The sequence below is a fragment of the Lutra lutra genome, chromosome 4 (assembly GCF_902655055.1).
Source record: "Lutra lutra chromosome 4, mLutLut1.2, whole genome shotgun sequence".
Lineage (NCBI taxonomy): Eukaryota > Metazoa > Chordata > Mammalia > Carnivora > Mustelidae > Lutra > Lutra lutra.
The window spans coordinates 146,671,910-146,697,640 of NC_062281.1; the positions used below are offsets into that span (position 1 = coordinate 146,671,910).

Here is a 25,731-nt window from a genome sequence, read left to right on the forward strand (position 1 = left end):
GGATGAAAGAGGTCTTATTTATCGTCACATTCCTCCAGCCTGACCCATCCCAGGTTCTCAGGAAATGTGTACTGAGTAATGAGGGTCCTGGCACACGTAGACTTTTTATAGGCACAATCTGGTGCTAGCAACACCTACATTTACTGAGCCCTCACTGCACGTCAAGCACCGTGCTAAGCATTTCATGTATAAAATCACACTCCGTCCTCACAACAGAGAGGTGGACATCCTCCTCCTCTGTTTCTGGATGAAGAATGCAGATAGACAGGATAAGGCGCTTTTCCTAGTGAACATCAGGGGTGAGCGTTAAGCCTGTTCAGATTTCTGAGCTCACGATTTGCACCTGATAGCCTTTTTCATCAGAGAGAGCAAGTACTATCATGCTACTTGGAGACATGGGTAGTATCTGTAACACCCATCACTGATTTTTCAATAGCTATGTTTGAAAATTTTGTATGGATCAAGCAAAGCAAGTGGAGAGGAAAAAGTGTTTCTCAAATGTTGCTATTGTAGCTGGTGGAGACTGAAATGGTCCAATGCATGGCCAGTTATGGCGTGAATTTCCATGTCATGGCTCACTGAAGTTAGTGAAAGTGAATTCAGAAACGACTCATGCTTCCTCAGGCATCTTGCTACCCCGTACATTCCCAAATCTCCACAAAGAACCCACAGATTGAATGCCACCCTGAGCTCACTGAAATACTCTCATTTTTCTACTCTTGCCCTAAGGATCGGAAATATTCCATAATGAAAGACAACAGTAAAAATACACTGCAGACAGCTGGAAAAAGAAATCTAAACATTTTGAAAACTTTTGAGAATCTAAAATGTTATTGAGGCTGCCGTATCAGATCTGTGATGACAAGGGCCACTGGACACACAGGCACAAAGACTATATTGATGTGAAGCAGTTTCAAGAATTGGGGAAAGATGGGGCACCTGGGTGGCTCAGTGAGGTAAGCCTCTGCCTTCAGCTCAGGTCATGATCTCAGGGTCCTGGGATCGAGCCCCGCAACAGGCTCTCTGCTCAGCGGGGAGCCTGTTTCCCCCTCTCTCTGCCTGCCTCTCTTCCTACTTGTGATCTCTCTCTCTCTGTCAAATAAATAAATAAATAAATAAATAAATAAATAAATAAATAAATAAATAAATAAATAAATAAATAAATATATATTAAAAAAAAAAAAAGAATTGGGGAAAGAACACTGAGCACATCTGTTGGGGGCATTTCCTCGCAGGTTTCTCTTGGGCTGCTGACCAAGTCCTGGGATGATGCTGGTTCTCAAGACCCAGATAGTCATCTGTTGCCATTTAAATAGCTCTAAACCTGCGTTCAGAGGAAGGTTTAAAAAATACATATAGCAGAAGGTTTGCATACTGAGGGTAAGAAAGGTAATTTACTGGCAGTCTTCTGTGGAACTTGTATTTCCTTGCTGTTTATTAAAACCTTTACACAGAGTATGAGGATAGACAGCCGTTGGCGTCTATTGTAGATGGCCACTGCTACAATGAACTTTCAGCTCGTCAGGCGGTGTCCAGCCTGGCCCCGGTCCAAGCTAGTCACCACGTGGCAGCTCCAGTGCAGTCACCTTCTAGAGCCCCGCGGGGCCTCCCACTGCTCTCAGCATAGGGATCACCTCGCTAACATGGCCTGGCTCCAGTTGGGGTCTCTCACCAGGGCTGGAGACCGTGCACTTGCATATGCTCAGTTCACTAGACTCCCCGAGACTCTACCATCACCTAGCACCCTTCCTTCTTTCTTCTTCACCACATTCCCAGTAGCGTCAGCTTCTCCTTCCGATCTCAGTTTGTTTCCCTGGGAAAGCTCTCCCTTACAACGTCCAATCCCCTTCTGTGCTCCCTTAGCACCAAACACCTCTAGTTCTTAGCTCTGATCAAAGCTGAGACTTCCTTCTACTTGTGACATTATCTGAATGACGTCCATCTGCCATGAAGACTGTAAACAACACAGGAAGAGAGTTTGTCTGTTTACCTTCTGTAGCATCATTCTAGGATCTAGCACAGAATGCAATAACAGGCAGACTGCGAGAATTTGTAAGATAAAGTCAGGCTTTAATTTTGATGGACAAACAATCTTTTCTACCAGGGATTATTGAACTGGTAAAATATCCCAAACGGTGGAAAGACTATATACTTATTTAACTGAATCTGTTTCTAGAGGTTACCTCAGCATTGCTCATTTGATTTCACTTTGTGGATTATCTATATTTTTACTTCTCTCTCATATTGCTCCCCTTTTTTTTTCTTAAAGATTTTATTTGTTTATTTGACACAGAGAGAGATCACAAGTAGGCGGAGAGGTAGGCAGAGAGAGAGGGGGAAGCAGGCTCCCTGCTGAGCAGAGAGCCCGACGCGGGGCTTGATCCCAGGACCCTGAGATCATGACCTGAACCGAAGGCAGAGGCTTAACCTGCTGAGCCACCCAGGTGCCCCACTGCTCCTGTTTTTAAAGAGTATCTTTATTGAGATATAATTAACATACCACAAAATGCCCCCCATCTCAAAGATACAATACTATGGTTTTTGCAGAGTTGTACAAATATCATCACAATCTAAGTTTAGAACCTTTTCATAACCTCAGAAAGAAACCCTGTACCCATCAGGGTTACTCCCGTTCCCTGCCCACACCCCCAGCCACAGGCAATCGCTGATCTATTGTCTGTCTCTGTCCGTATGTCTCCTCTTGACATTTCACACACACACCATGTGGCCACAGCATCATATATCAGAGCTTCATGATCTCCTACTGCTCATATTCCACTGCATAATGTACCACATTTCATTTATTCAGCTGGTAGACATTTAAGCTGTTTCCATTTTGGGGTTCTTATGAAAAATGCTGCTATGAACACTGGTGTACAAGTTTTTGTGTGGATTGGTTTTCTTTCATTCCTCTTGGGTATACACCTAGGAGCGAAATTACGATATGATGATATAAATATGCTTCATATTGTGAAGAACTGCAAACGGTTTTCTCAACTGGCAATGCTACTTTATATTCTCACTAGCGATGTATCAGAGTTCCAATCACTCCCCATCCTTGCCAACACTTGCTATTATCTGTCTTTCTGAGTACGGTCCTCCTAGTAGGTGTAAAGTGTATTTCATTGTGTGTGTGTGTGTGTGTGTGTTTAAGATTTTATTTATTTGTCAGAAAGAGAGAGAGAGAGAGAGAGAGCGAGTACACAAGCAGGAGAGTGGCAGGCAGAGAGGGAGAAGCAGGCTCCCTGCTGAGCAAGGAGCCCGATTCAGGACTCCATCCTAGGACCCTGGGATCATGACCTGAGCAGAAGGCAGCGGCTTAACCCACAGAGCCACCGAGGCGCCCCCTCACTGTGGTTTTGATATGTATTTAGTTCCCTAATGGTTAATGAGGTTGAGCATCCTCTCACGTGCTTATTGGCCATTTGTATATCTTTAGAGAAATGCTTATTCAGGTCCTTATCCATTTTTAAAAAAAGATTTTATTTATTTATTTATTTGAGAGAGAGAGTGAGAGATAGAGGGCATAAGAGGGGAGAGGTCAGAGGGAGAAGCAGACTCCCCGCTTAGTGGGGAGCTCGATGCCAAACTCTATCCTGGGACTCTAGGATCATGACCTGAGCCAAAGACAGTCACTTAACCAACTGAGCCACTCAGGCACCCCCTCACCCATTTTTTTAATCTGAGTTATTTGTCTTTTTACTATTTTGTTGTGGAGCTAGTTGCTTTAAAATGATTTTACTGGCTATTAATATCTAGAACAGCATGGAGACGGAGACAGACAAGAACAAAAGAAAAAGTAAGCTGGTTTTATTTCAAGGCAGAAAATCCTAATATCCAACAGGGTTAGAGATCCAAAGGAGGCAGCAAGAACAGAGGTTAGCTACTTAGAAGAAAACAGTACTATCTCCTCTTTTCCTTCCCTGGCTCCTTTCTTCCCACTAGCCACCGAATTTCTAGAGATGGCAAGCTGATGGGAACACTTGTCCTCAGACATCTCAAGCTCTTTAAGAAGCTCTAACAGTTCTGCTCATCACTGAATCTTCTGCAAACAGCAAGCCACACTCGATTAGTATTTGTTGCTCAAGCAAACAGACCACACAGTGGTATTTTTGATATTCTAGAAATGTTGTCTATGTGACCCACACAACGAGAAGACGACAGGATTTCCGGGCAAAAATAACTGGGTTTGAGTTTCAGCCATCCCACTTACCTGCTGCGAGACCTTAGGAACATACTAGCCACCTCATAGCCTTAGGACCTTGTCAGTAAAGCAGGACCCATAATATATTTCATTTAAGATTTATTTATTTGAGGAGGAGAGGGGCAGAGGGAGAGACTCTTCAAGCAGACTCCCCTCTGAGCGTGGAGCCCCTGGCACAGAGCTCGATCCCAGGACCCTGAGATCATGACTTGAGCAGAAACCAAGAGTCTGCATGCTCAACCGACAAAGCCACCCAGATCTCTCCCCATCACTGGGTGATTATTTAGTGTCTCAGTGCCTCAGTTTCCTCATCTCTTAAATGGGGATAATACTAGTACTAACCTCATAGGACTGTTACGTAAATGAGCTTAGAATAACGTTTAGCACACAGGTGTTCAATACATACTGCCTATTATGATCAGCATTTAGATTTTTCAGGCTGAACAATTCACTTTCGTTTTTTAAGTTACACCTAATGCTTCGCTCACAACAGCTAATCCTTATGTGGCTAACACTAAATGTTTTAATTGGAATAACAGCATCATTGCTATTAATGACTCACCCTTGTACAGTGACTCTAGTGCACTCTGGCATGGTTCTGCATAGTACTGGATAGCTGGCCCTCCTCAGGTCTCACAATTGTGGTTTCTTTCTCCCATTTCACAGATGCAGAAACTGAGGCACAGAAAGGTTCTGTGCCTAAGATTATATCGGTAGTCAATGGTAGAGTCAGGATCTGAATTCAAGTAGTCTGGCTCCAATGTCTGTACTCTTGATAATTTAGTTATACTGCTTCAAAAGAGTATATTATATAAATGCAGATACTCTCAACATGATAAAAACATAGGCTGAGAGGCGCCTGGGTGGCTCAGTCGGTTAAGTGCCTAACTTCGGCTCAGGTCACAGTCTTAGTGTCCTGGCATCGAGCCCCACGTCAGGCTCCCTGCTTGGTGGGGAGTCTGCTTCTCCCTCTCCATCCACCTCTCCCCCCTCCCACCCCATGCTCCCCTCACTCTCACTCTTTCTCTCTCAAGTAAAATCTTTTTTAAAAAGTAGGTTGATTGGGACACCTGGGTGGCTCAGTTGGTTAAGTGGCTGCCTTTGGCTCAGGTCATGATCCCGGCGTCCGGGGATCAAGTCCCACATCGGGTTTCTTGCTGGGCGGGGAGCCTGCTTCTCCCTCTGCCTCTGCCTGCCACTCTGTCTGCCTGTGTTCACTCTCTCTCTCTCTCTGACAAATAAATAAATAAAATCTTAAAAAAAAAAAAAGTAGGTTGATATCCAAAAGATTAAGGTAATACTTCAGGGATTCATGACTTTCTATGTCAAGATACCGAGGAGTCAAAGCCCCTTCAGGATGAGACCCAGCTCTTCCAATTTCCCATTTTGTGATCCTTTGCTAAGCAGATTAAGGTCTCATCTGTAAATCTGGGATAAATAATTCCTGCTCTACTTTTTACACAGGGTTATTTGGGGATAAAATTGAATAAGATCACAAAGTATCATTTTAGAAAAAATTTAGATATTAAAACATTAAGCTAATGAGATAATGACACTTTGTTTTACAAATCACAAAGCTCTGTGCAGATAGCTTTTTAAAAGTTCCTTTCAGGGGCACCTGGGTGGCTCAGTGGGTTGGGCCGCTGCTTTCGGCTCAGGTCATGATCTCAGGGTCCTGGGATTGAGTCCCGCATCGGGCTCTCTGCTCCTCGGGGAGCCTGTTTCCTCCTCTCTCTCTCTGCTTGCTTCTCTGTCCACTTCTGATCTCTCTCTGTCAAATAAATAAAATATTAAAAAAAAATAAAATAAAAGTTCCTTTCAAAAGGCTTAAAAAATAGTTTTAACAGGCTCTCACCTAGACTTCTGAAATAGATTCCAGACACTTCCCTGCCTCCAGTCTCTCACAACTGAAATCTACGTTTCACAAACCATCATCTGATGAGTTGTCTAAAAACAAGTTATTCACCCTTTAAAAATATTTGAGAGAAACCCAATACCTACTGAAGTTATTATAAACCCCTCAGATGTGAAATCTGGGGATACTGAGATGTGGACCAAAGCCAACCATGACTGAACAGCGGAAACAGTCCTGGAATATGCTGACCCATGACTTAGTCTTAGCTCTGGAAACAGATAGTCTCGAAGAACTTAACAGCTCTCTGAAGTAGTTTCTCCTAGGTAGCACCTTGTGTCTACCCGAATCCATGTAGCTACTGGCACATGGACTGAGCACTGAGCACATGAAGACGAATAAGTTCATCAATAATTCATAGCATATAGTCCCTTCAGCTCTTTGAGTCCACTGTTCAAATTATATCACTCATTGTTGTCCCACAAATGCCCAACACTCATGTGCTACTCCATCATCTGCACTGACTCAGCTGGTAAACCTCCTCTCTATGCCAACCTCACCAGTCAGTTGCCTTCTCATCTTTGGAGGTTTACCTTAAAGGCCACAATTCCAGGAAACCTTCCTTAATCCCTGACTGAGATGGTCTTCTTTCTACTTTTGAACACACACATCATAGTGTTGTTGTTTTTCTTCTCTCTCTCTCTACTATACTTCTGCATGTATGATTTTCCAGATACAAATTCTGTTATCCTCAGTGGTTCTAGAGGGTCAACTTCTGAAGAGCAAGGCTGGTGCTTCTCCTGCTCACTCCTGTAGGGGCCAGCATAGTGCCTGATGAAACAGACAGATGACCCCAGCAAGGAAGCAACTTTTAGAGGGTTAACGGCTTAGTGTTTCCAACTGTCTTGACATAAACAGAAATGAGTCAAGACCCACATAGATCACATGCTGTCCTCTGACAAGATGCACTGGCCAACAATCCTAGGATGGAGTAGCAATCCTTGCACCAATCTTATAATAGAAATAATCATGATAACTAGTGACAATTAGCAGTTATTAATTCTTTGTAACAAGAGAACACATCAGGTTGCACCATATGAAATTCTTACCTACAAAAAAGGCAATTTCTTATGATCCAATCTAATATTTTGCTAATTTATTATCTATGCTCCTCCCCCAACTCATCCTGAAGAGTCCCCATGAGAGCAGGCATTTAAAAGAAAAAATTATTTATTTATGGGGGGGGGGATGGGCAGAGGGACGAGCAAGTCTCAGTGTGGAGCCTGATGTGGGGCTCTGCGTGGCTCAAGCTCACAACCCTGAGATCATGACCTGAGCCAAAATCAAGTCAGATGCTTAATGAACGGTGCCACTTCTGCGCCCTGAGAGCAGGCATTTTTCTACATTTTGTTCACTATTATATCTCTAGTGCCTGGAACATAATGGCATTCAGCAAGTATTTGTTGAATTAATGAATGAACTTGCTAAACACCAACTATTTGTCCTACACTCTACTACATGATTTATATCATATAGTCCATTTGTTTCCTCCTAACATCCTGATTACTCTTCTTCCTCAGGTGAGAAAACTGCGGGTTGGTGAGGTCAAGTAACTCACCCAAGACCACACTTTTGAATAATGTTTTATGGCAGGCCATTTGTATTTATCTATAAAAGTTGTTTATTTTTTTATTTTTTTTTTTAAAGATTTTATTTATTTATTTGACAGAGAGAGATCACAAGTAGACGGAGAGGCAGGCAGAGAGAGAGAGAGAGGGAAGCAGGCTTCCTGCTGAGCAGAGAGCCCGATGTGGGACTCGATCCCAGGACCCTGAGATCATGACCTGAGCCGAAGGCAGCGGCTTAACCCACTGAGCCACCCAGGCGCCCTAAAAGTTGTTTAAATTTAGGCTATCTTTCCTCCCTCAAGTAGACCATGTATAGATTCTACTGGAAACAGTAAGAATTGTAATATTAAAAGAGAGGGAGGTGAGGAGGGGAGGGGAAGCAAACAGAGAGACAGCAGTCAGTGGGTAAGGGAAAGCATCCATTTTAGTGAAATGCAGTATAAAACAGTATCTATAAATTACCCGCAGCCCTTCAAATCCTGTGCCTGAGAGTGGGTCCCTTCAATTGTCTTGACATTTGGAGCCCCATCACTGGCATTGCTTTCTTGGGAACAGCAAGTGGGTATTGGATGGCGGTTGTCTATAGCCTTCAAGTGAATCTCTTTGGATTACCAGACTTTTCTGGCAAGCAAGGAAGCGTTTTCACCCTTTTTTACCATTTCTTCTGTGGACTGCGTTGTAGGCCCCTACTTACAAAACCCTGTTGTTTTATAAGACTTTCCCCTAACCTGTCTTGGAGATACAGTGCCCAAAACAACCACGTTCATAGTGTTTTTAAATGAAGGAGCTTTGAGTTCAAACTTTGTTGATGTTACTCACTCTCCTTCCAAGGCAAATATGCTGTTATCTTTTAGAGAAGGAACAGTGTAACCTTGGAACATCTTCTTTAAGAACAATGGTTATAATCTGTTAGTCCCAGTGTTTTTTTTTTTTTTTTTAAAGATTTTATTTATTGATTTGACAGAGAGAGATCACAAGCAGGCAGAGAGGCAGGCAGAGAGAGAGAGAGGGAAGCAGGCTTCCTGCCAAGCAGAGAGCCCGATGCGGGACTTGATCCCAGGACCCTGAGATCATGACCTGAGCCGAAGGCAGCGGCTTAACCCACTGAGCCACCCAGGCGCCCCAGTCCCAGTGTTTTGACGCCAGAGTTCTTGTGTCCCATTTACAATTTGCCCAGGAGTAGCCCACTGTCATTTCCATTTTTGCTGAAACGTCCTTTCCCTTCAGCTTGAAAGAATCAGTTTCTTTTCTAGGACACAGAATTTAAGATAGTCCCAATATACATTTTCTAAAAGTTGAAAGAAGATAAATGATTTCTTAAACTCCCTGAAGTAAAATGAACAACTCTGTGCTGCCATAAAATCAGGGTGACCCTCCCAAGTGATAATTCTTTGAGATTTGTAAGACATTTTGAAATAGAGAGAAAAAAGCCCGCATTTCTTTCTGGAACTTGTAGTCTAAACCTGTAAGTATAAGGCTGCAAAACAAAAAGACGGATTGTGAATGAAAGCATGGGAGGCAACTGAACGGGGGTGAATCTCTGGGTCTTACCACGTTCTAGTGAGTGGCCTCTGGCAAGTTAGTGAACATCATAAGCCCTCAGTTTCTTCGTGTGTAAAAGAAAGTTATCGCTACCTGCACTGTAAGGATGAGGAAATTAATGTAGCATGCAGGACAGTACCCAATACACAGTAAAAGTTGAATAAATATGAAATAAAATATTAAGCATTAAAATATATAAGGAGAGATGGTTCTCTAAAACCGACTCTCTTGGGGGCAGCTAGTTGGATCAGTTGGAAGAACATGTGACTCTTGATCTCTGTGTTGTGAGTTCGTGCCCCATGATGGATGTAGAGATTACTAAAATAATAATAATAATAAAAATAAACAACTTAAAACAAACAAACCTGGCTCACTTCTAATGCTCGAGCCCCTTGGTGAGTTTAACCATCTTTTACTAAGAATCAGTGGAATAAATTTAACATCTTTTTCTGTGCCTTTATGGACTAATTGAGGATAGACCTACACCCTTTTAGAAGCCATACTGAGAAGATTAAAAGAGAAATTGCTTCTTTTTTCCCAAACAGCACAATTCAGGCATGAAGAAAATAGCAGAATATGCTATTTGTTGGAATTAATGGGTCACTCCACATGGAAAAGCTTCTACTAGCTCTGAGATCAAGATTTCTAGAGAAGTAAATAAAATGCAAGTTGATCCTTTCCATGGTGGTACAAAATATACATGATGCACCTTTAAAAAAGAACATTGGATGAAAAACACTGAGGATTCTCACCAGTTTGGAGCTTTCATTTTCAGGCAATTGTTTAATACCAACTTCGAGACTGCCATCATCCTCACTGCTAACAGGTTCCGTACCACTCTGATCCTATGGCACATTAAGAAGAAAATGATGATGTTTTTCTTCACTCACACTGCCCAGAACTATATAGATACTCAACCACAATAGCTTATTTTATTATTGTTGTAGATACTGTTTCTTCTCTAGTGGCCATTCCTAGCTTCCTCCTTTCCATTAGAAGGCCATCCCCACAACTTCTCCTCCTACCCACCCCCCGCACCCAGATCTGTCCCTGCACCTTTTGGATATGTCTTAGAAAAAGCTGTTCCCTATTCTCTGTTGTTGTTGTTCCCTATTCTCTGTTGTTGTTGTTGTTCTCTGTTGTTGTCAGGAGTGGGTATGTGATCCAGTTCTGCTCAATGAGACACAGAGACTTCTAGAAAAGTTTTTGCTTTTTTTTTTTTTTTAAGATTTTATTTATTTATTTGACAGAGAGAGATCACAAGCAGACAGAGAGGCAGGCAGAGAGAGAGAGAGGGAAGCAGGCTTCCTGCCAAGCAGAGAGCCCGATGCGGGACTCGATCCCAAGACCCTGAGATCATGACCTGAGCCGAAGGCAGCGGCTTAACCCACTGAGCCACCCAGGCACCCCTTGCTTTTTTTTTTTTTAAAGATTTTTACTTTTTATGTAATCTCTATACCTAGTGTGGGGCTTGAACTCACAATCCCTAGCTCAAGAGTTGCATGCTCCACAGACTGAGCCAGACAGGTCCTCCAGTTCCTCCTTTGTCTTAAAAGAACCACAAGAAGTCCCTTCCCACCTTCCACATTAACAAGAAAGCATGAAGCTCAAATTGCCATGTGCAGCAATCCCACAGTCCTGAGGAAACCAGCCTTGAGATGAAGCTGATACTGTGAATGACAAAGTTGGAGATGGAAAAAGTGGACTCTGATGGCAAACGTGGGCCATTTGCATCAACCTGACCTAAGTACAGTCTTATTCTTAGCAGCCTTCACCTGAGACCTCAAATGTTTACTTAATGTTTCAGCCAGTTAGCACTTCTATTCCCTCTGGCCAAAACTTTCTGAGATGCTTGTTTATCTCAGTGAAAATTAAACTACTTGAGATAAGACACTGTATTTATCCTGTTTATCTCTGAAACGCAAGTACCTAAAACTACCTCTGGTGCATGAAAAACACTGGACAAATCCTGGGTAAACCAGTGCATGGACAGTTGTTTCCTTGACAGTTATTTTCTGCAAAATTCTAAAAATATTTATTTAATATAAATGAGACATCTTTAAGAATAAGGCCCATTAAAATTCCAAAACAGGGGCTCCTGGGTGGCTCAGGTGGTTAAGTGGCAAACTCTTGATTTTGGATCAGGTCATAATCTCAGGGTCCTGGGACTGAGCCCTGTGTCAGGTTTCATGCTCAATGGGCAGTCTGCTTGAGATCTTCTCCCTCTGTCCCTCCCCCAGCTTGTGTGTGCACACATGTTCTCTCTCTCTCTCAAATAAATGAATAAATTAAAATAAATAAATAAAATTCCAAAACACATTCAGTATCTCCTCAATTGAACTGTAACATATTAAATGTTATACTTAATTCAGAAGTTTGTTTATTTTCTGAGGGCACATAAGGGAACACAGGATGATACATACAGTATCTACATTGTATTTATTTGGATTTTTATGTTAAAACACCACCATTCTGGCATTACTACAGATACGGTGGGACTGTTTGGAGAGAAAATAATTTTGATCTTGGGACATTCAACCTCATCCTTGTAATTTAAGTAGCGCAAACTGAAGCAAAGATATAGTGTTCTTTCATCTATTGAATGGACAAGAGAATAGAAAGAGAACATTCAATATTGATAATAAAGAGAAATTTTTACATGCCATTGAAAGAATGTAGGTTTGAACAATTTTTCAGAAAAATATTACAAGGGGCGCCTGGGTGGCTCAGTGGGTTAAGCCTCTACCTTCAGCTCAGGTCATGATCTCAGGGTCCTGCGATTGAGCCCCACATCGGGCTCTCTGCTTGGCTGGGAGCCCGTTTCCTCCTCTCTCTCTGCCTGCCTCTCTGCCTACTTGTGATCTCTCTCTCTCTCTGTCAAATAAGTAAATAAAATCTTTAAAAAAAAAATTACAAAACATACACATATATAGATACACATGCAGGAAAATACTTGTCAGCATATAGGACAAATTTTTTAATTGCTTACTTCTGGGGAATAGTATTAAAGAATGGGGAAATGTTGCATTAATTATTTCTATACTGTTTGATTACAGATGAATTTGTATGTATTATTCCAAGTTTAAGAAATAAAGGAGAGCTATAAGAAATATCTAAAAGAAAAAAAAATCTAACAGAGAAAGTAGCATAGGGGCACCTTGCTGACTCAGTTGGAACAGCATGCAACTCTTGATCTCAGAGTCATGAGTTTGAGCTCCCCACTGGTTATAAAGATTACTAAAAACAAACAACCCCCCCCAAAGCCAACCAACCGGAAAAAAAAAAAAAAACCCACAAAACTAAGGGGAAAAAAAAAAAGCATGAATGTTAAATTGCTCAGATCCAGGTTCAAATCTCAACCTGCAAATTAGAACTATATGACTTTCAGGAAGGTTCTAAGTCTGAACAGTTATTTTTAAAGCACAGATAAAAGTACCAGATTAAAAATACTACCCCAGGGGTGCCTGGGTGGCTCAGTGGGTTAAGGCCTCTGCCTTCAGCTCGGGTTGTGATCCCGGGGTCCTAGGATCGAGCCCCAAGTCGGGCTCTCTGCTTGGCGGGGAGCCTGCTTCCTTCTCTCTCTCTCTCTGCCTGCCTTTCTATTTGTGATCTCTGTCTGACAAATACATAAAATAAATCTAAAAAAAAAAAAATACTACCCCATAGGTTGCCTTAAAGATGAATAAATTAACATGCAAAATGTCTATTAGTGCAACACCAGGTGAATTAATTTGCTTCCAGCTTTTTGTTGAGACAGGTTCTTTATCTATCCCTTGTTCCGTGGAGTCTTCAGAACAACCTCATATGAGTATGTACCAAAGTCATTCCAATTCATTCATGGGAAGAGGATACATTTTAAATGAACTTGCCTAGCCAGTGAGAGGTGAACCCAGGATTCAAAGCTAGGAAAGACTGACATCAAAGGTGCTATTCTGGTTAACTATGCTCTAGGCCCTAAGTAAATGATGCTCTTGTTTTTTTCTTCTCTCTTTATTCCTTGTCAGCACTGAGTGTTGATAACTAATCTTATAGAAAACAGAATTCACAATCTTAAAAAAAAATCATTATCAGACCACTAATTTTTAAACCTTTTTAGCATTGGTTAACCAGAAAATTTCATTAGGTAGAACAGCCTCCTCTCAGTGAATTTTGGGTAATCAAGAAGTCACCATATGAAATAAATATGCTCAAGTTAAGAAACTAAGCTTGAGAATATATTGATTTTCAGCATTTTAGACAGCGGTAAGTTCTATGGAGAGAAAAATTCAGAAGAAACAAATTACACTTTTATTTTTAAAAAATATTTATTTGACACACACAGAGAGAGAGAGAGCACAAGCAGAGGGAGTGGCTGGCAGAGAGAGAGGGAGAAGCAGACTCCTCACTGAGCAGGAAGCCACAGGTGGGGCTTGATCCAAGGACTCTGGGATCATGACCTGAATGGAAGGCAGATGCTTAACCACCTGAGTCACCCAGGTGCCCCTCAATTACACTTTTAAAAACCAAGACTTATTCTATAAGGGCCTATTTAGCCAGAGAGATTCCATCCGGTTAAACAGTGATTTTGTTGTTTATGCAGTAAAACTTAAACTGACCCTGCCCCCCGCCCACCCCGGGAACTTACTTAAAAGCAAGTTCCAGAAACCAGTCCCAGGTAACAAAGCCCAGATACAAGGGAAGGTCGGGCCAGGTGGAGATATCTAATCAGTGGGGCGCACATACTGTCTCCCTAGCTACCAAGGAGTATGGGTCCTGCCTTTTGGGCGCCAATTCTGACCAAGGTGATAGGCTAGTTCAAATATCTACTAAGGTAAATTGTAATTCAATTGGCCACCCGTGTGTGACCTAGCATGACTATGCAGCTTTCTCTGTGTGTTGCAATTTCGTTGGCCACCTGTGTGTGGCCAGGCTCAACCACATGGACTTTGTTCTATAAAAGTGAGTCTGTAAGGCAGGGAGGGGTCGCCTCTTTGTAAGAGACAGCCCTGGCCGGTCGGTTTGATTCTCGAAGCTTGGTGTGAAATAAAGCTTTGCCTGACCTTCGCTTTGAATCAGTCTCGCTCCTTTGATCACGGACCCATTATTGGGGGACCTTTCAATTCTATGGGAAACCTTTAATGCCCCCAAGTATTTCATGTGTCTGCTTCTCTAAGCTGTGGTGAGCCCTGAAGAAGCCCTGGGACGGGGGTGGCTTGTGTGGGGGGGGGGCTATGCTATCTCACCAAGGCTTTGAGACATTCAGTGTTTGTAACTGCAGCACATTGAATTATAGAACAAATACAAAGGGGGTTCCTCTGATCCCAAATGAGAGGAGATTTTCACCAGGATGGTGGCCAGCTGATGTCATTATCTAATTATGCACATGTCTTCTTGGGGGAAAGCAAAGCGCTTTGTAAATAAGTCAGAGGATTCTTTCACATTTCTCAGCAATGTGAGTACAGAAGTGAGGTTTCCTTGGTCTTTATAAAATGAATACTGAAGTCAGAGAGAAATCAGATGTTTGATGCTTCAGCTCTGAAAATGTAAGAAAACGTGGGCAAGACAGTCGAGATTACAAATGGGCTGTAGATCTTTTAAGATTTGGGTAAAAACAAAAGAGAATATCCTTTATATCTATACCTACAGAATTATCACACAAAGCCGAATCTCAAATGTCACTTACTCCATAAATCCTTTCCTTTTCCTTAGCTATAGACATCTCTTCTTCCTCTAACCTCACTTAACATTTTACCTGAACTTCCTACGTCACTTATCATCTCCTTTGTATCCTAATTATGTATGTTCCCGATGAGGCTGAAAGATCTTTGAATCCAACATCTGTGGTTCATTCATTTCCTTTGATCCTTCTTTGTATTCATCCTAGGTCTCTCTCATTTCAAAGTCAATGCTCTTTATAACTCTACCATGAACCCCGTCTAAAGCTTTTCCTCTGTTTTTAGTTACTGGGTTAGTTTGAGATGGTTCCATAGATGAGGGTTTGAAGTCAAAATCTAGATGGAAAGGAGTCAGGCAAAAAAAGGAAGTTGGAATTGAGAGAGGTTAGCAATAAAAACATGGGCTTTCCTAGGAGAGTGACCGCTTAGTGAAGAGTTTTCATGCTTAAATGAGGCACAGAACGAAACAATGTGGGTTCTGTTTGAGAAAAGAATGGCTCACATGTGTTACGCAACCTTTAAAATACCCCTCTGACCAGGAGCTTAGAAATCAGGAATCAGTCAGGGATGGGAAGAGGAAAGTAGGTCAGCAAGCATGACTTCCAAAGCACAATTACATCACAGTGGTTTGAAGACCATCTGGCTGATGGACGGTGGCCCAGTGACACCCAAGATGATTCAGCTAATTTGGGTAGCTGGGTGTTCCCTTCCTTTCTTGCTGATCCTCAAACCACCTGTCCAAAGCTGCCTGTGCCGCCAAGGCTGCTCAAGGGCTCAAGGACAATGACCTTTCCCCGTGAAGACCACAGATAGTAGCTTCTGTGGTGAATTATGTTTTCAAGATGAATAAAAAGAAAAAGCAAGACACCTGAATGTATGCCTAACACAGCCTTTACACCAAAATAAATAAATAAATAAATAAATAAATAAATAAATAAATAAGAATAAAGAAAAAAGATGATAAAAAAGGTTGTTCAATCCTCAGAGAAGTCCCTTCCAAACCTTCAGGAAGTTCTAAATTCCCTCCCCTGGGTTCCTCAAAATCTACATATAGTGATGATAGATTTTATTTTTATACTACTTAATTTTTTCATATCCTCTATTTACCTATAGTTTTCCTCAACTACACAGTGAGAACATGAGAACAGGAATTTATATTTTTATTTGAAAGTGGGTTATCAGGCACCCCTGGGTGACTCAGTCAGTTAAGCATCAACTCTTGGTTTCGGCTCAGGTCATGATGTCAGGGTCCTGGGACTGAGCCTGGCATCAGTCTCTGTGCTCAATGGGGAGTCTGCTTGTCCCTCTCCCTCTGTTCCTCCCCCCACTCACACTTGCTTTCTCTTAAAATAAATAAATAAATCTTAAAAAATGAAGAAAGCAAGTTATCAATAAAAGCTAAATTAGTCAAGGATATTCCTGCGGACTGGAAAAGCCACACTTCCGATCAGTTAAATGCTCTACAACGTTGTTCCCTATCCTCTTTCCTCATTTAACATGATGAACGAGCATATTAGTATATACAACTGTTTTCCTAAGCAAATTAAACAACAACAACAACAACAACAAAATAGCAACTATACCTCCTTGATACAATGGAAGTTTTTTATAAATAAAAAACTTATGGGGTGCCTGGGTGGCTCAGTGGGTTGAGGCCTCTGCCTTTGGCTCAGGTCATGATCCCAGGGTCCTGGGATCGAGTCCCACATTGGGCTCCCTGCTCAGTAGGAAGCCTGCTTCCCCTTCCTCTCTGCCTGCTTCTCTGCCTACTCGTCATCTCTGTCAAATTAAAAAAAAAAATCTTAAAAAAAACAAAACAAAAAAAACTTATATTGGTCTTACCATCCCATTTCTCAAGCCCAATGCTCTCTCTTCCAAAAAAACCACAGGATGATTTATTCATCTCATTGCCAGTCTAAATTCACAAATATTTCTTTTTGCAGTCATGTTGACTGGATGTGACAAATCAAATTTTTTTATTCTACCCCCATCATAAGCATATTTTCCTAGGCTATTCAGAATTCTGGGAAGGCAGTGCACAATTACAGGTAAAATGAGAATTATGCTAATAGCATTCCCTGGGTAATCAACCTGTCCATTCTTTGGGAGGCCTGTGTCGTCTCACTTAGTATTCAAAAAAGAACAACTTCTGAGAAAAAGAAAAAATGAAGTTGCTTGCTTCTATAAAGATTCATCCTGCCTTGTTGAGGAAAGGAATAAGTACCCTGCAACCCAAGTATACTTGAGCTTTGAGTACCTCTTAAAAGACCAGAGCAGTGGCTTTCTAATTGGGTTTCCCTCTCAGAGACATCCTTGATGTTGCTATTAGACGACCTACCTCAAACAGAGCTCTGATCAGACTATTTCATTGTTCAAAATGCTTTCAACAACTCTAAGGGCTGAATACATGAAATTCAAACCTTCTGAGATTTAAATTCAAGTCTCTCTCATTTGACCTCAATTGATTTTTCAAACCTCGTCTTGTAATACTGTACCCTTAGATTCTTCTCCCCATTCCACATCCCAGTTTTTCTTATTTCCATGTTTTTGTTTGTGCTATTCCCACATTCTTATCTAATCATATTCCTATTTTAAAATCCAATCGACCCAACAGAAATAGCTGTTCTCTTACCAGGAAATACTATTATCTTCTCTGAACTCCTCCTAAAGCTTTATCTCTTGGGACATTTATTTTAGTAATATACATCTCTTATTTTCTTTATAAGACTAGAAGTTCTTTGAGGTAAGAGACTATGTACATGATCTACAAAGTGGATATCTGATAAATACCATGATAAATTAAATCAGTAAGAAGTATTCAACATTGAATTGAAGCATCAAGGCTATAGTAGAAAAGCTTAAATACAGTTCACCCCATTTACTGGTTCAACAAATATTAAGCAAGTGCTATAGGCCAGACCCTGGGAACGCAGTGGTCAAGAAGACAGTAAGCCCAGCAAGAAGCCTACAATTTAGTGTGGTGCATATAGTCGTAGATTTTTTATTTTTAATGAAGCCTTTTATTCTTGGTCAAATATTTATTATTTTTAAATTAATATATAATGTATTATTTCTTTCAGGGGTATAGGTCTGTGATTCATCAGTCTTATATAATACCCAGTGTTCATTACAACACATACCCAATGTCCATCCCCCTGCCACCCCATCCCCCATCCCCCACCCCCCTCCCCTCCAGCAACCCTCAGTTTGTTTCCTATGATTAAGAGTCTCTCATGGTTTGTCTCCCTCTCTGGTTTTGTCTTGTTTCACTTTTTTCCCTCTCTTCCCATATGACCCTCTGCCTTGTTTCTTATATTCCACGTATCAGTGAGATCATATGAGAATTGTCTTTCTCTATAGTCATACATTTTTAAAATAATCAGATAGTGAATTATAAGCAATATAGTCCTAGTTGAGAAACTCCTTTAGAAATGGGTCCTTCTTTTCTATAGGCCCAGGTGGCATCACACAAAGGACAATTTTTATTTTTTTAAATGAACCATGAACATTATTTAACTATGAAGGAGAGTTAAGATTACTTAAGGGAATGATGTGGGATGAAGTTGATCGTAATAATATCTCACATTTATTATATTTTATTATATTTTAAGTGCTAGGCATTATTTTATTGTTTTTAAAAGATTTTATTTATTTATTTGGGAGAGAGAGAGAGAGGGAGCAGGAGCAGGGGGGAAGGACAAAGGGAGAGGGAGAATCAGATCTCCTGCTGAGCAGGAAGCCAGATGAGGGGCTCTGGGATCATGACCTGAGCCAAAATTAGAGGCTTAAGTGACTGAGGCACTCAGGCGCCCCTATTTTATTCATTTTGAATCATAGAAAACTTGGAGTAGTCTTCCAAAAACAATTCTTCAAGGAACTATTGGTTGTGGATTAATAAAGAGGAAGTGGAAAGGCAACCCAGGTGTTAGAAACAACAGGAACAAAGACATAAGTATTGGAGAGACCAAGATGTGTGTGCGTCTGTTACGGGAGTGGGGGCAGGGGTGCAAGGAAGGAATCAACAGATACATGGAGAGTGTCTAGTGCTTTATTATGCATTAATGAGAAAAGAAAGCTGATTAGTAGAGGTTGGGGAGGTAAATACAAAGCCTTAATTCTAACCTTGAAACAAAGATCTGCTAGGCAAGAGGTATAAAAGGTTTTGGAGCAAGAGCACACATACATTAATACAGTTAAGAAAATAAATCCTGTGTTGCATGCAACTGTTGAAAATGGAAGATGCTGGAGGCCAGGAGTTTTGCTAGAGGGCTGTAATAATATAAGTATAATCACAACTAAAATGAGTTCTTACTGTGTGCCAAGAATAATGCTAAGCATTTTATAAACATAATTCAATTCTTCCACAAATCCATAGAAGTAATTATTACTATCAATCTTCCCTTTCCATGTGAGGACATGCAAGCTTGTGGACCTTAACTGGCTCAAGTTCACTCTGCCAGTAAATGGCAGAACAAAGATTAGGACCCCGATCTGCTCAACTTCCAAGCTTGTGTTCTTCATCACTGTACCATACAGCTGCCGCAGTAATACAATCACCAAGAATATAGCAACAGGAATGCTAATAATCCTTTATATATGTATATAGCTACACGGATTCTAAAATACTTTTACCTACATTTAGTGCTTGATCCTCATGACTGCCTGCTGACGCAGCCAGGGGAGGTTATGAACGTGGCTTTAAAGAAAAAGCAACGCTTTGAGAGGGTAACTATCTTAACAAGGTCAGATGCCCAAGAGGTGATTGGTAGAGCTAAAACAAGAACCCACACCTTCAGACTTCTTAGTCAATGTTCTGCCACCACTCTTGTTTGCTCTGTTGGCCCACGACTGCATGACATGATTTTGTTCTCTGCCATATCCCCAGTGTCCAAAACACTACCCAACACATAGTCAGGGCTCAATAAATATTTGCTCAATAAGGAAATGAATATGAGATCCCATTCGTATGTAATATGGTTATTCAATGTGCTGAACCATTATCAGGCCCAACTTAATAATGCTATGGTTGTATTTCATCTATTTGGTTATGATTTAAATGGGCTGGTGCTTTCAGCAATATGTCAGATATGAGTTATGCTTAAGTACTTACTAGAAACGGCTGAGGAGGGAAAAGGCCTTGTGAGAGCGTCAGAGGCAAGTGGAAAGGGATAAGGAAGTGGATGCGAGCCCAGGGCATACCTCAGACTTCACATAGCACCCCGAGGAGGGGTATCACTCATCATTTGCGGGCAGTTGCTGGAGGCCAATAGTTCAGAGAAAAACTAAAAAACCCTCTTTATAATATAATTCAATTCACATATTCAATTATAATATAAAATATTTATTTTTTTACTGGTGACTGAATAATTAGAACCCATTTCTGTGGTTAGCACAATTAAAAACATGAAAAAAAAACCCAAATATTAAAACAGTAGCTAATATTGTATAATATACTTAAAAATTGAGTTAAATATACTGAAATACTTGAAGAAATTAACAGCTTACAGTTATTAAATGTACTTTCCGCTGTGAGCTGTAGTAAATGTTTTATATATGTTACTTCCTTTGCTCTTTACAAGTCTATGATTGTTGGGTGGTGACACCCGTAGGTGCAGATGAAGAAGCTGATCCTAATAACATACCCACCTCTGGGCATGTGGGCATACTACTTAGCCTCTCTAGACCCCAGTCTCTTCTTCTGCAATGTGGGAATAATAATAATACTGTTTCTCAAAGGCCTGGATGTAAGTGGGACAGGAGACCACATTTGAAGGCCTCTAAGACAGTGTTCGACAGAGTAGACACAAGATTCAATCATCCCCTTAAAATTCAGTTCCAAGGGGATATTTTGATGGGTACATTCATAACTAACAATACAACAGAAAAAAATTCTAAAACAATTCCTCTTATTCTCCCCACTCCCTCCAACGATTTATAGGACATTCTGTAAACACAAAAAGATGAAGAATTAAGTACTAGTGTTTACTGAGTAAATACCATGTGTCAGGCACAAAGATACATATGTCTTATTTAATCTTATCAACTCTATGAGGTGAAACTATTGTTACCCTTCTATAGATACGTAAAGCGATGACAGAAGAGGTAACGTATTGTCCAAGGCCCAGTGTCTAGAATATAGTTATGCTAGGATTTGAACAGAAACAGTATGGGTCTGGGGCCCCTCCTTTCTACCACCCTAACTGCCTACCCTAGGTCTCAACTAGAATGAATGTCCCAGTGCTGGCAAGCTTTGGCTAAATGGCTATCGGTGGGGAGTCAATACCTATCACCATAGTCTTTTCAGGTAGCAAGTGGTCAATCTAAGTGAAAATTCTGAACTTGTATAGCTTATGACTCAGCAATTGTACTTTGGGGGAAATCTCTGCTATAGAAATAAAAGCATTATTTGGTAACAATTCTCTCACACACACTCATCATCTTTATTTTGGTATTCTTATACTGGCAAGACATCAGAACATCATCTAAATATTTGTCAGCTGGAAAAAAAAAAAGGATAATCAGAGTGTATTAAAATATGGCCACTACATTAAGCAAAAAAACCCAAGTTTTTAAAAAAAATGAGTAGAATCGATTCCAGAAGGATGTATAACACGCATCTCAAATTTAACCTAACACAGACCTCTTAATTTCTGCTTCCCTGCTGAAGAACAGCTATTCTCCAACAGACTGTAATAGATGGCACCGCTATCCATCTAATTGCTCAAGCCAAAAATCTAGATTTATTCATGCTCTATTTCTTCTCAGTTCTCATATTTAATCAATCAAGTCTGATTCAACACCCAGAACACCAAGAATCCACTCACTTTTCTTTGCCTCCAACACCAAACCTCAATCTTTTTTTTTTTTTTTTAAGATTTTTATTTATTTGACAGACAGATCACAAGTAGGCAGAGAGGCAGGCAGAGAGAGAGGGGAGGAGGAGGAGGCAGGCTCCCCGCTGAGCAGAGAGCCCGATGTGAGGCTCGATCCCAGGACCCTGGGATCATGACCTGAGCCGAAGGCAGAGGCTTTAACCACTGAGCCACCCAGGCGCCCCCCAAACCTCAATCTTCATCTACCTGCAAACAGGTCTCATGTGGGTCTCTACCTCTTAGCCTATTTCTTGTACCTTCCTGCAGTCCATTCTCTAACTAGTAGACTGTACACTGAATCACCTCATTCCCCTTCACTGGTTTCCTGGCACAAATAGGCTAAAACCCAAACTTCTCACTGACTCAAAGCTCCCGCCCCATTACCACCCTCCAGGCTCCAAGTATGCCTCTGGCCATATCCATCCAACGCCCCAGCACATCCTCCCTTGAGAGTTATTTCTGTCCTCCCTACAAAGAAAGCTCTTCCCCTTTATTTCTGTGTCTGGCTCCTTACCATTTTCATCTTATTTACAGTTCACCTTGTCCAAGAGTGCTTCCCTAACACCAGATGAAGTGGTCACAAGCTACCTTCCCTATTTTAATTCCCTGCAAGGCACTGACCACTACTGATAATTCTCTTGGTGTATTTATTCACTAATTTCCTCATTAGAATGTAAGCTGAACCACAGCAAGGAGCATTCTTTTTTATTCATACCCGTGTCTCTCATCCCAAAGACTTCCTTATGCATAACACGCACTCCCTGCATGCTTGTTGAATGGAAAGGATGTACTGTATACAATTGAGTTTTTACTATAAGAGGTATTATTCTCATGTATAGCTGTTTATTCTTGTGGTAGAAGAAAAGGAAGTATGGAAGTATGGAAGAAATATGGAAAAATACTAAAGAATAACTTCCTCAGGGAGGGGGGAAAGGAAAATTAACTTTTTTCCCTAATAATTCTGCATGGCTTGATTATTTACAATAAGGATGTATTTCTTTTTGGAATTAAAAATACTTCAATAAATAAAAATGTGAAGAGAGTGTAATATTCCCTCAGCTGAGGAGACACTTGATTATATAGCTATCTGACGTATGTCTAACTCTAGAAGCTGATCAACGTGATCGCAATCTTGTACTAGTAATTTCTCCATTAATAAAGTAATTATTTAAAGATATTTGTGATCATAGATAATAGGTATTAAAGTGTTTTGAGGGGTGCCTAGGTGGCTCAGTGGGCTAAGCCGTTGCCTTCAGTTCAGGTCATGATCTCAGGGTCCTGGGATTGAGCCCCACATCAGGCTTTCTGCTCAGCAGGGAGCCTGCTTCCCTCTCTCTCTCTGCCTGCCTCTCTGCTTACTTGTGATCTCTGTCAAATAAATAAATAAAAAATCTTAAAAAAAATAAATAAAGTATTTTCAAACTATAGAGAAAGAGGTAATGATGGTTACCAGAGGGGAGGGAGATGGGGAGATGGATTAAATAGGTGATGGGGATTAAGGAGTACACGTGTCCTGATGAGCACTAGGTGATGTATGCATTTACTGAATCACTATATTGTACACCTGAAACTAATATCACACTGTAAGTTAAATAACTGAAATTTAAATAAAAGCTCAAAAAAATAAATAAAAACAAAAAGAGATAGTTTTTTCTAATAAACTCTGAAATGCCCAACTTTAAGGAACTTCAAGGAAAGAAATATTCTTATGTTAAGTTTTAATGTGTTTAACATAATTTTATATTACTTTTTTTTCTTTTCTTTTCTTTTTTTTTTTTTTTTTTTTTTTGAGGAAGGGGTGGAGAGAGCAAGAGAGATAATCTTAAGCAGGCTCCACACTCAGCACGGAACCCAAGGCTGGGCTCAATCTCATGACCCTGAGATGACTTGAGCTGAAATCAAGAGATACCACCTAACACCAGTTAGAATGGTAAAAATTAACAAGACAGGAAACAAATGTTGGCAAGGATGTGAAGAAGGGGGAACCCTCTCACACTGTTGGTGGGAATGTAAGCTGGTGTAGCCACTCTGGAAAAGAATGTGGAGGTTCTAAAAGATCTTAAGAATAGAGCTACCCTACAACCCAGCAATTACACTACTGAGTATTTATCTCAAAATACAGATGTAGTGAAAAGAAGGGGCACATACACCCCAATGTTCATCGCAGCAATATCCACAACACAGCCAGACTGTGGAAGGAGCTGGGATGCCCTTTAACAGAGGAATGGATCAAGAAGATGTGGTCCATATATACAATGGAATATTACTGAGCCATCAGAAAGAATGAATACCCACCATTTGCATCAACACAGATGGTACTAGAAGGGATTATGCTAAGTGAAGTAAGTCAAGCAGAGAAAGACAATTATCACATTGTTTCACTCATATGTGGAACATAAGGAATAGCACAGAGGACAAGGGAGGGAAAACTGAACGGGAAAAAATCAGAGAGGGAGATAAACCATGAGAGACTCTGGACCCTGGGAAACAAACTGAGAGTTACAGAAGAGAGGGAGGTGGGGGGATGGGGTAACCAGGTGATGGGTATTAAGGAGGGCACATGTTGTGATGAGCACTGAGTGTTATATGTAACTAATGGATCACTGAACACTACATCAAAAACTAATGATGTACTTATACGTTGGCTAACTGAACTTTAAAAAAAAAAAAAGAGACGCTTAACCGACTATGCCACTATTTTATATTACTAGATGCCCCTATTTTATATTACTTTATAATCCTCAAATACTTTCTAATTAGAGAAATTCCCTATTTAACAAATTCTATGAATTTGGAATACCAGATACTGAAAATCAAAACTGCTAGATTTGAAAAAAAAAATAATCCTGACAAATCCATCAAAGTCACTACATGGTAATTGGGAGCCATCTTACCTCAACAGAAGACGGGGAGCTTGATGGTACTGGAAAGGGAGCAACAGCCATCTGATTGACTGCATCTTCATTTCTGTGGTTGTGAAAATAGGCAGAATCAGTACACAGCAAATGCTAAGTTTCTGGTTCAAATAACAACCATTTCCTCTGTTCAAAATGTATACAAAGCACCTTAGAATAATAATATGCACAAATATATACTGGTTTTAAGCTTGCAAAGCTACTAAGCACACCAAGGGATATACTGGCCCAGGAACACCGGGAAATGGTTTCTAGTGACGGAGAATGATGATGCTAGGGGTGAGCTAGATCCTGCTAAGTAAGTCGGGTGCTGCTGGGGATCATTTTGGAAAGACATCAACTCTCTCAGCACTGCGGAGTATAAATTTTTCAAATGGCCGTGTTTAACCTCTCGGCCCATTAATGTCCAGAGCATTTTGTTCTTTGAACTGGAAAGGTTCCCGGCCTCCTCACTTGGCTTCTAACTTTGTTTTGCCAAGTGAAGGGTGATGCCAAATGAAGGGATGCGTACGACAGGCACTCCATGGGTGGACACTATGAGGTGTGATGGATGGGGAGAGCCGAGATCCAGACAGATAATGCTTTGTGGGTTAATTTGATGCCTCCTCATCATAATGGAAGCAGAGGTGGTGGGAGATAACATTCATCACCAGGGCCAGAGGCACAGAACAATTCCTAGAATACCAGCTCTAATTATTTGGACCTATTTCCATGACATTACCACCAGCAAATGATAAGCAGCGGTTCTGTGGGAGATCTAACCTTTACTCTTCATTCATGACGCAAAACCAATATAATTATCTTAAGATTTATGGGACGTTTGACTTTAGGTTTCACAGTATAAACCATGGGAGATCACAAAAATGCTTCTTCCTGGTATGCAAAGACCAAAGACTCCTCACAGATCTCTTCCCATATGACCATATTCATATTCAGGATAGCCACTCCCTGATTTGGAAGGGCACTCAAAATCCATCCCCATTTTATTTTTTACTTCTCACTCACTGGAAAAAATCCATTGGTCTATGTCATTCCTGCTTTGCTGCTTTAATTTTATCACTGCC

At 40.8% G+C, this 25,731-nt stretch overlaps 1 protein-coding gene across 5 annotated transcripts in view; it reads right to left on the minus strand.

The window, feature by feature from the left end:
- Window positions 1-25,731, minus strand: part of PATJ (PATJ crumbs cell polarity complex component) — a 373,314-nt gene that overhangs the window by 92,030 nt on the left and 255,553 nt on the right. For 4 of the 5 annotated variants that reach the window (XM_047724601.1, XM_047724598.1, XM_047724600.1 and 1 more), the window contains 2 exons: window positions 24,647-24,719; window positions 9,979-10,071 (listed from right to left, as the gene is read on the minus strand). In XM_047724601.1, the coding sequence (XP_047580557.1) occupies window positions 9,979-10,071; window positions 24,647-24,719 (166 nt within the window). The remainder of the gene's footprint in view (window positions 1-9,978; window positions 10,072-24,646; window positions 24,720-25,731) is intronic. The other variant, XM_047724599.1, reaches the window with a different exon arrangement.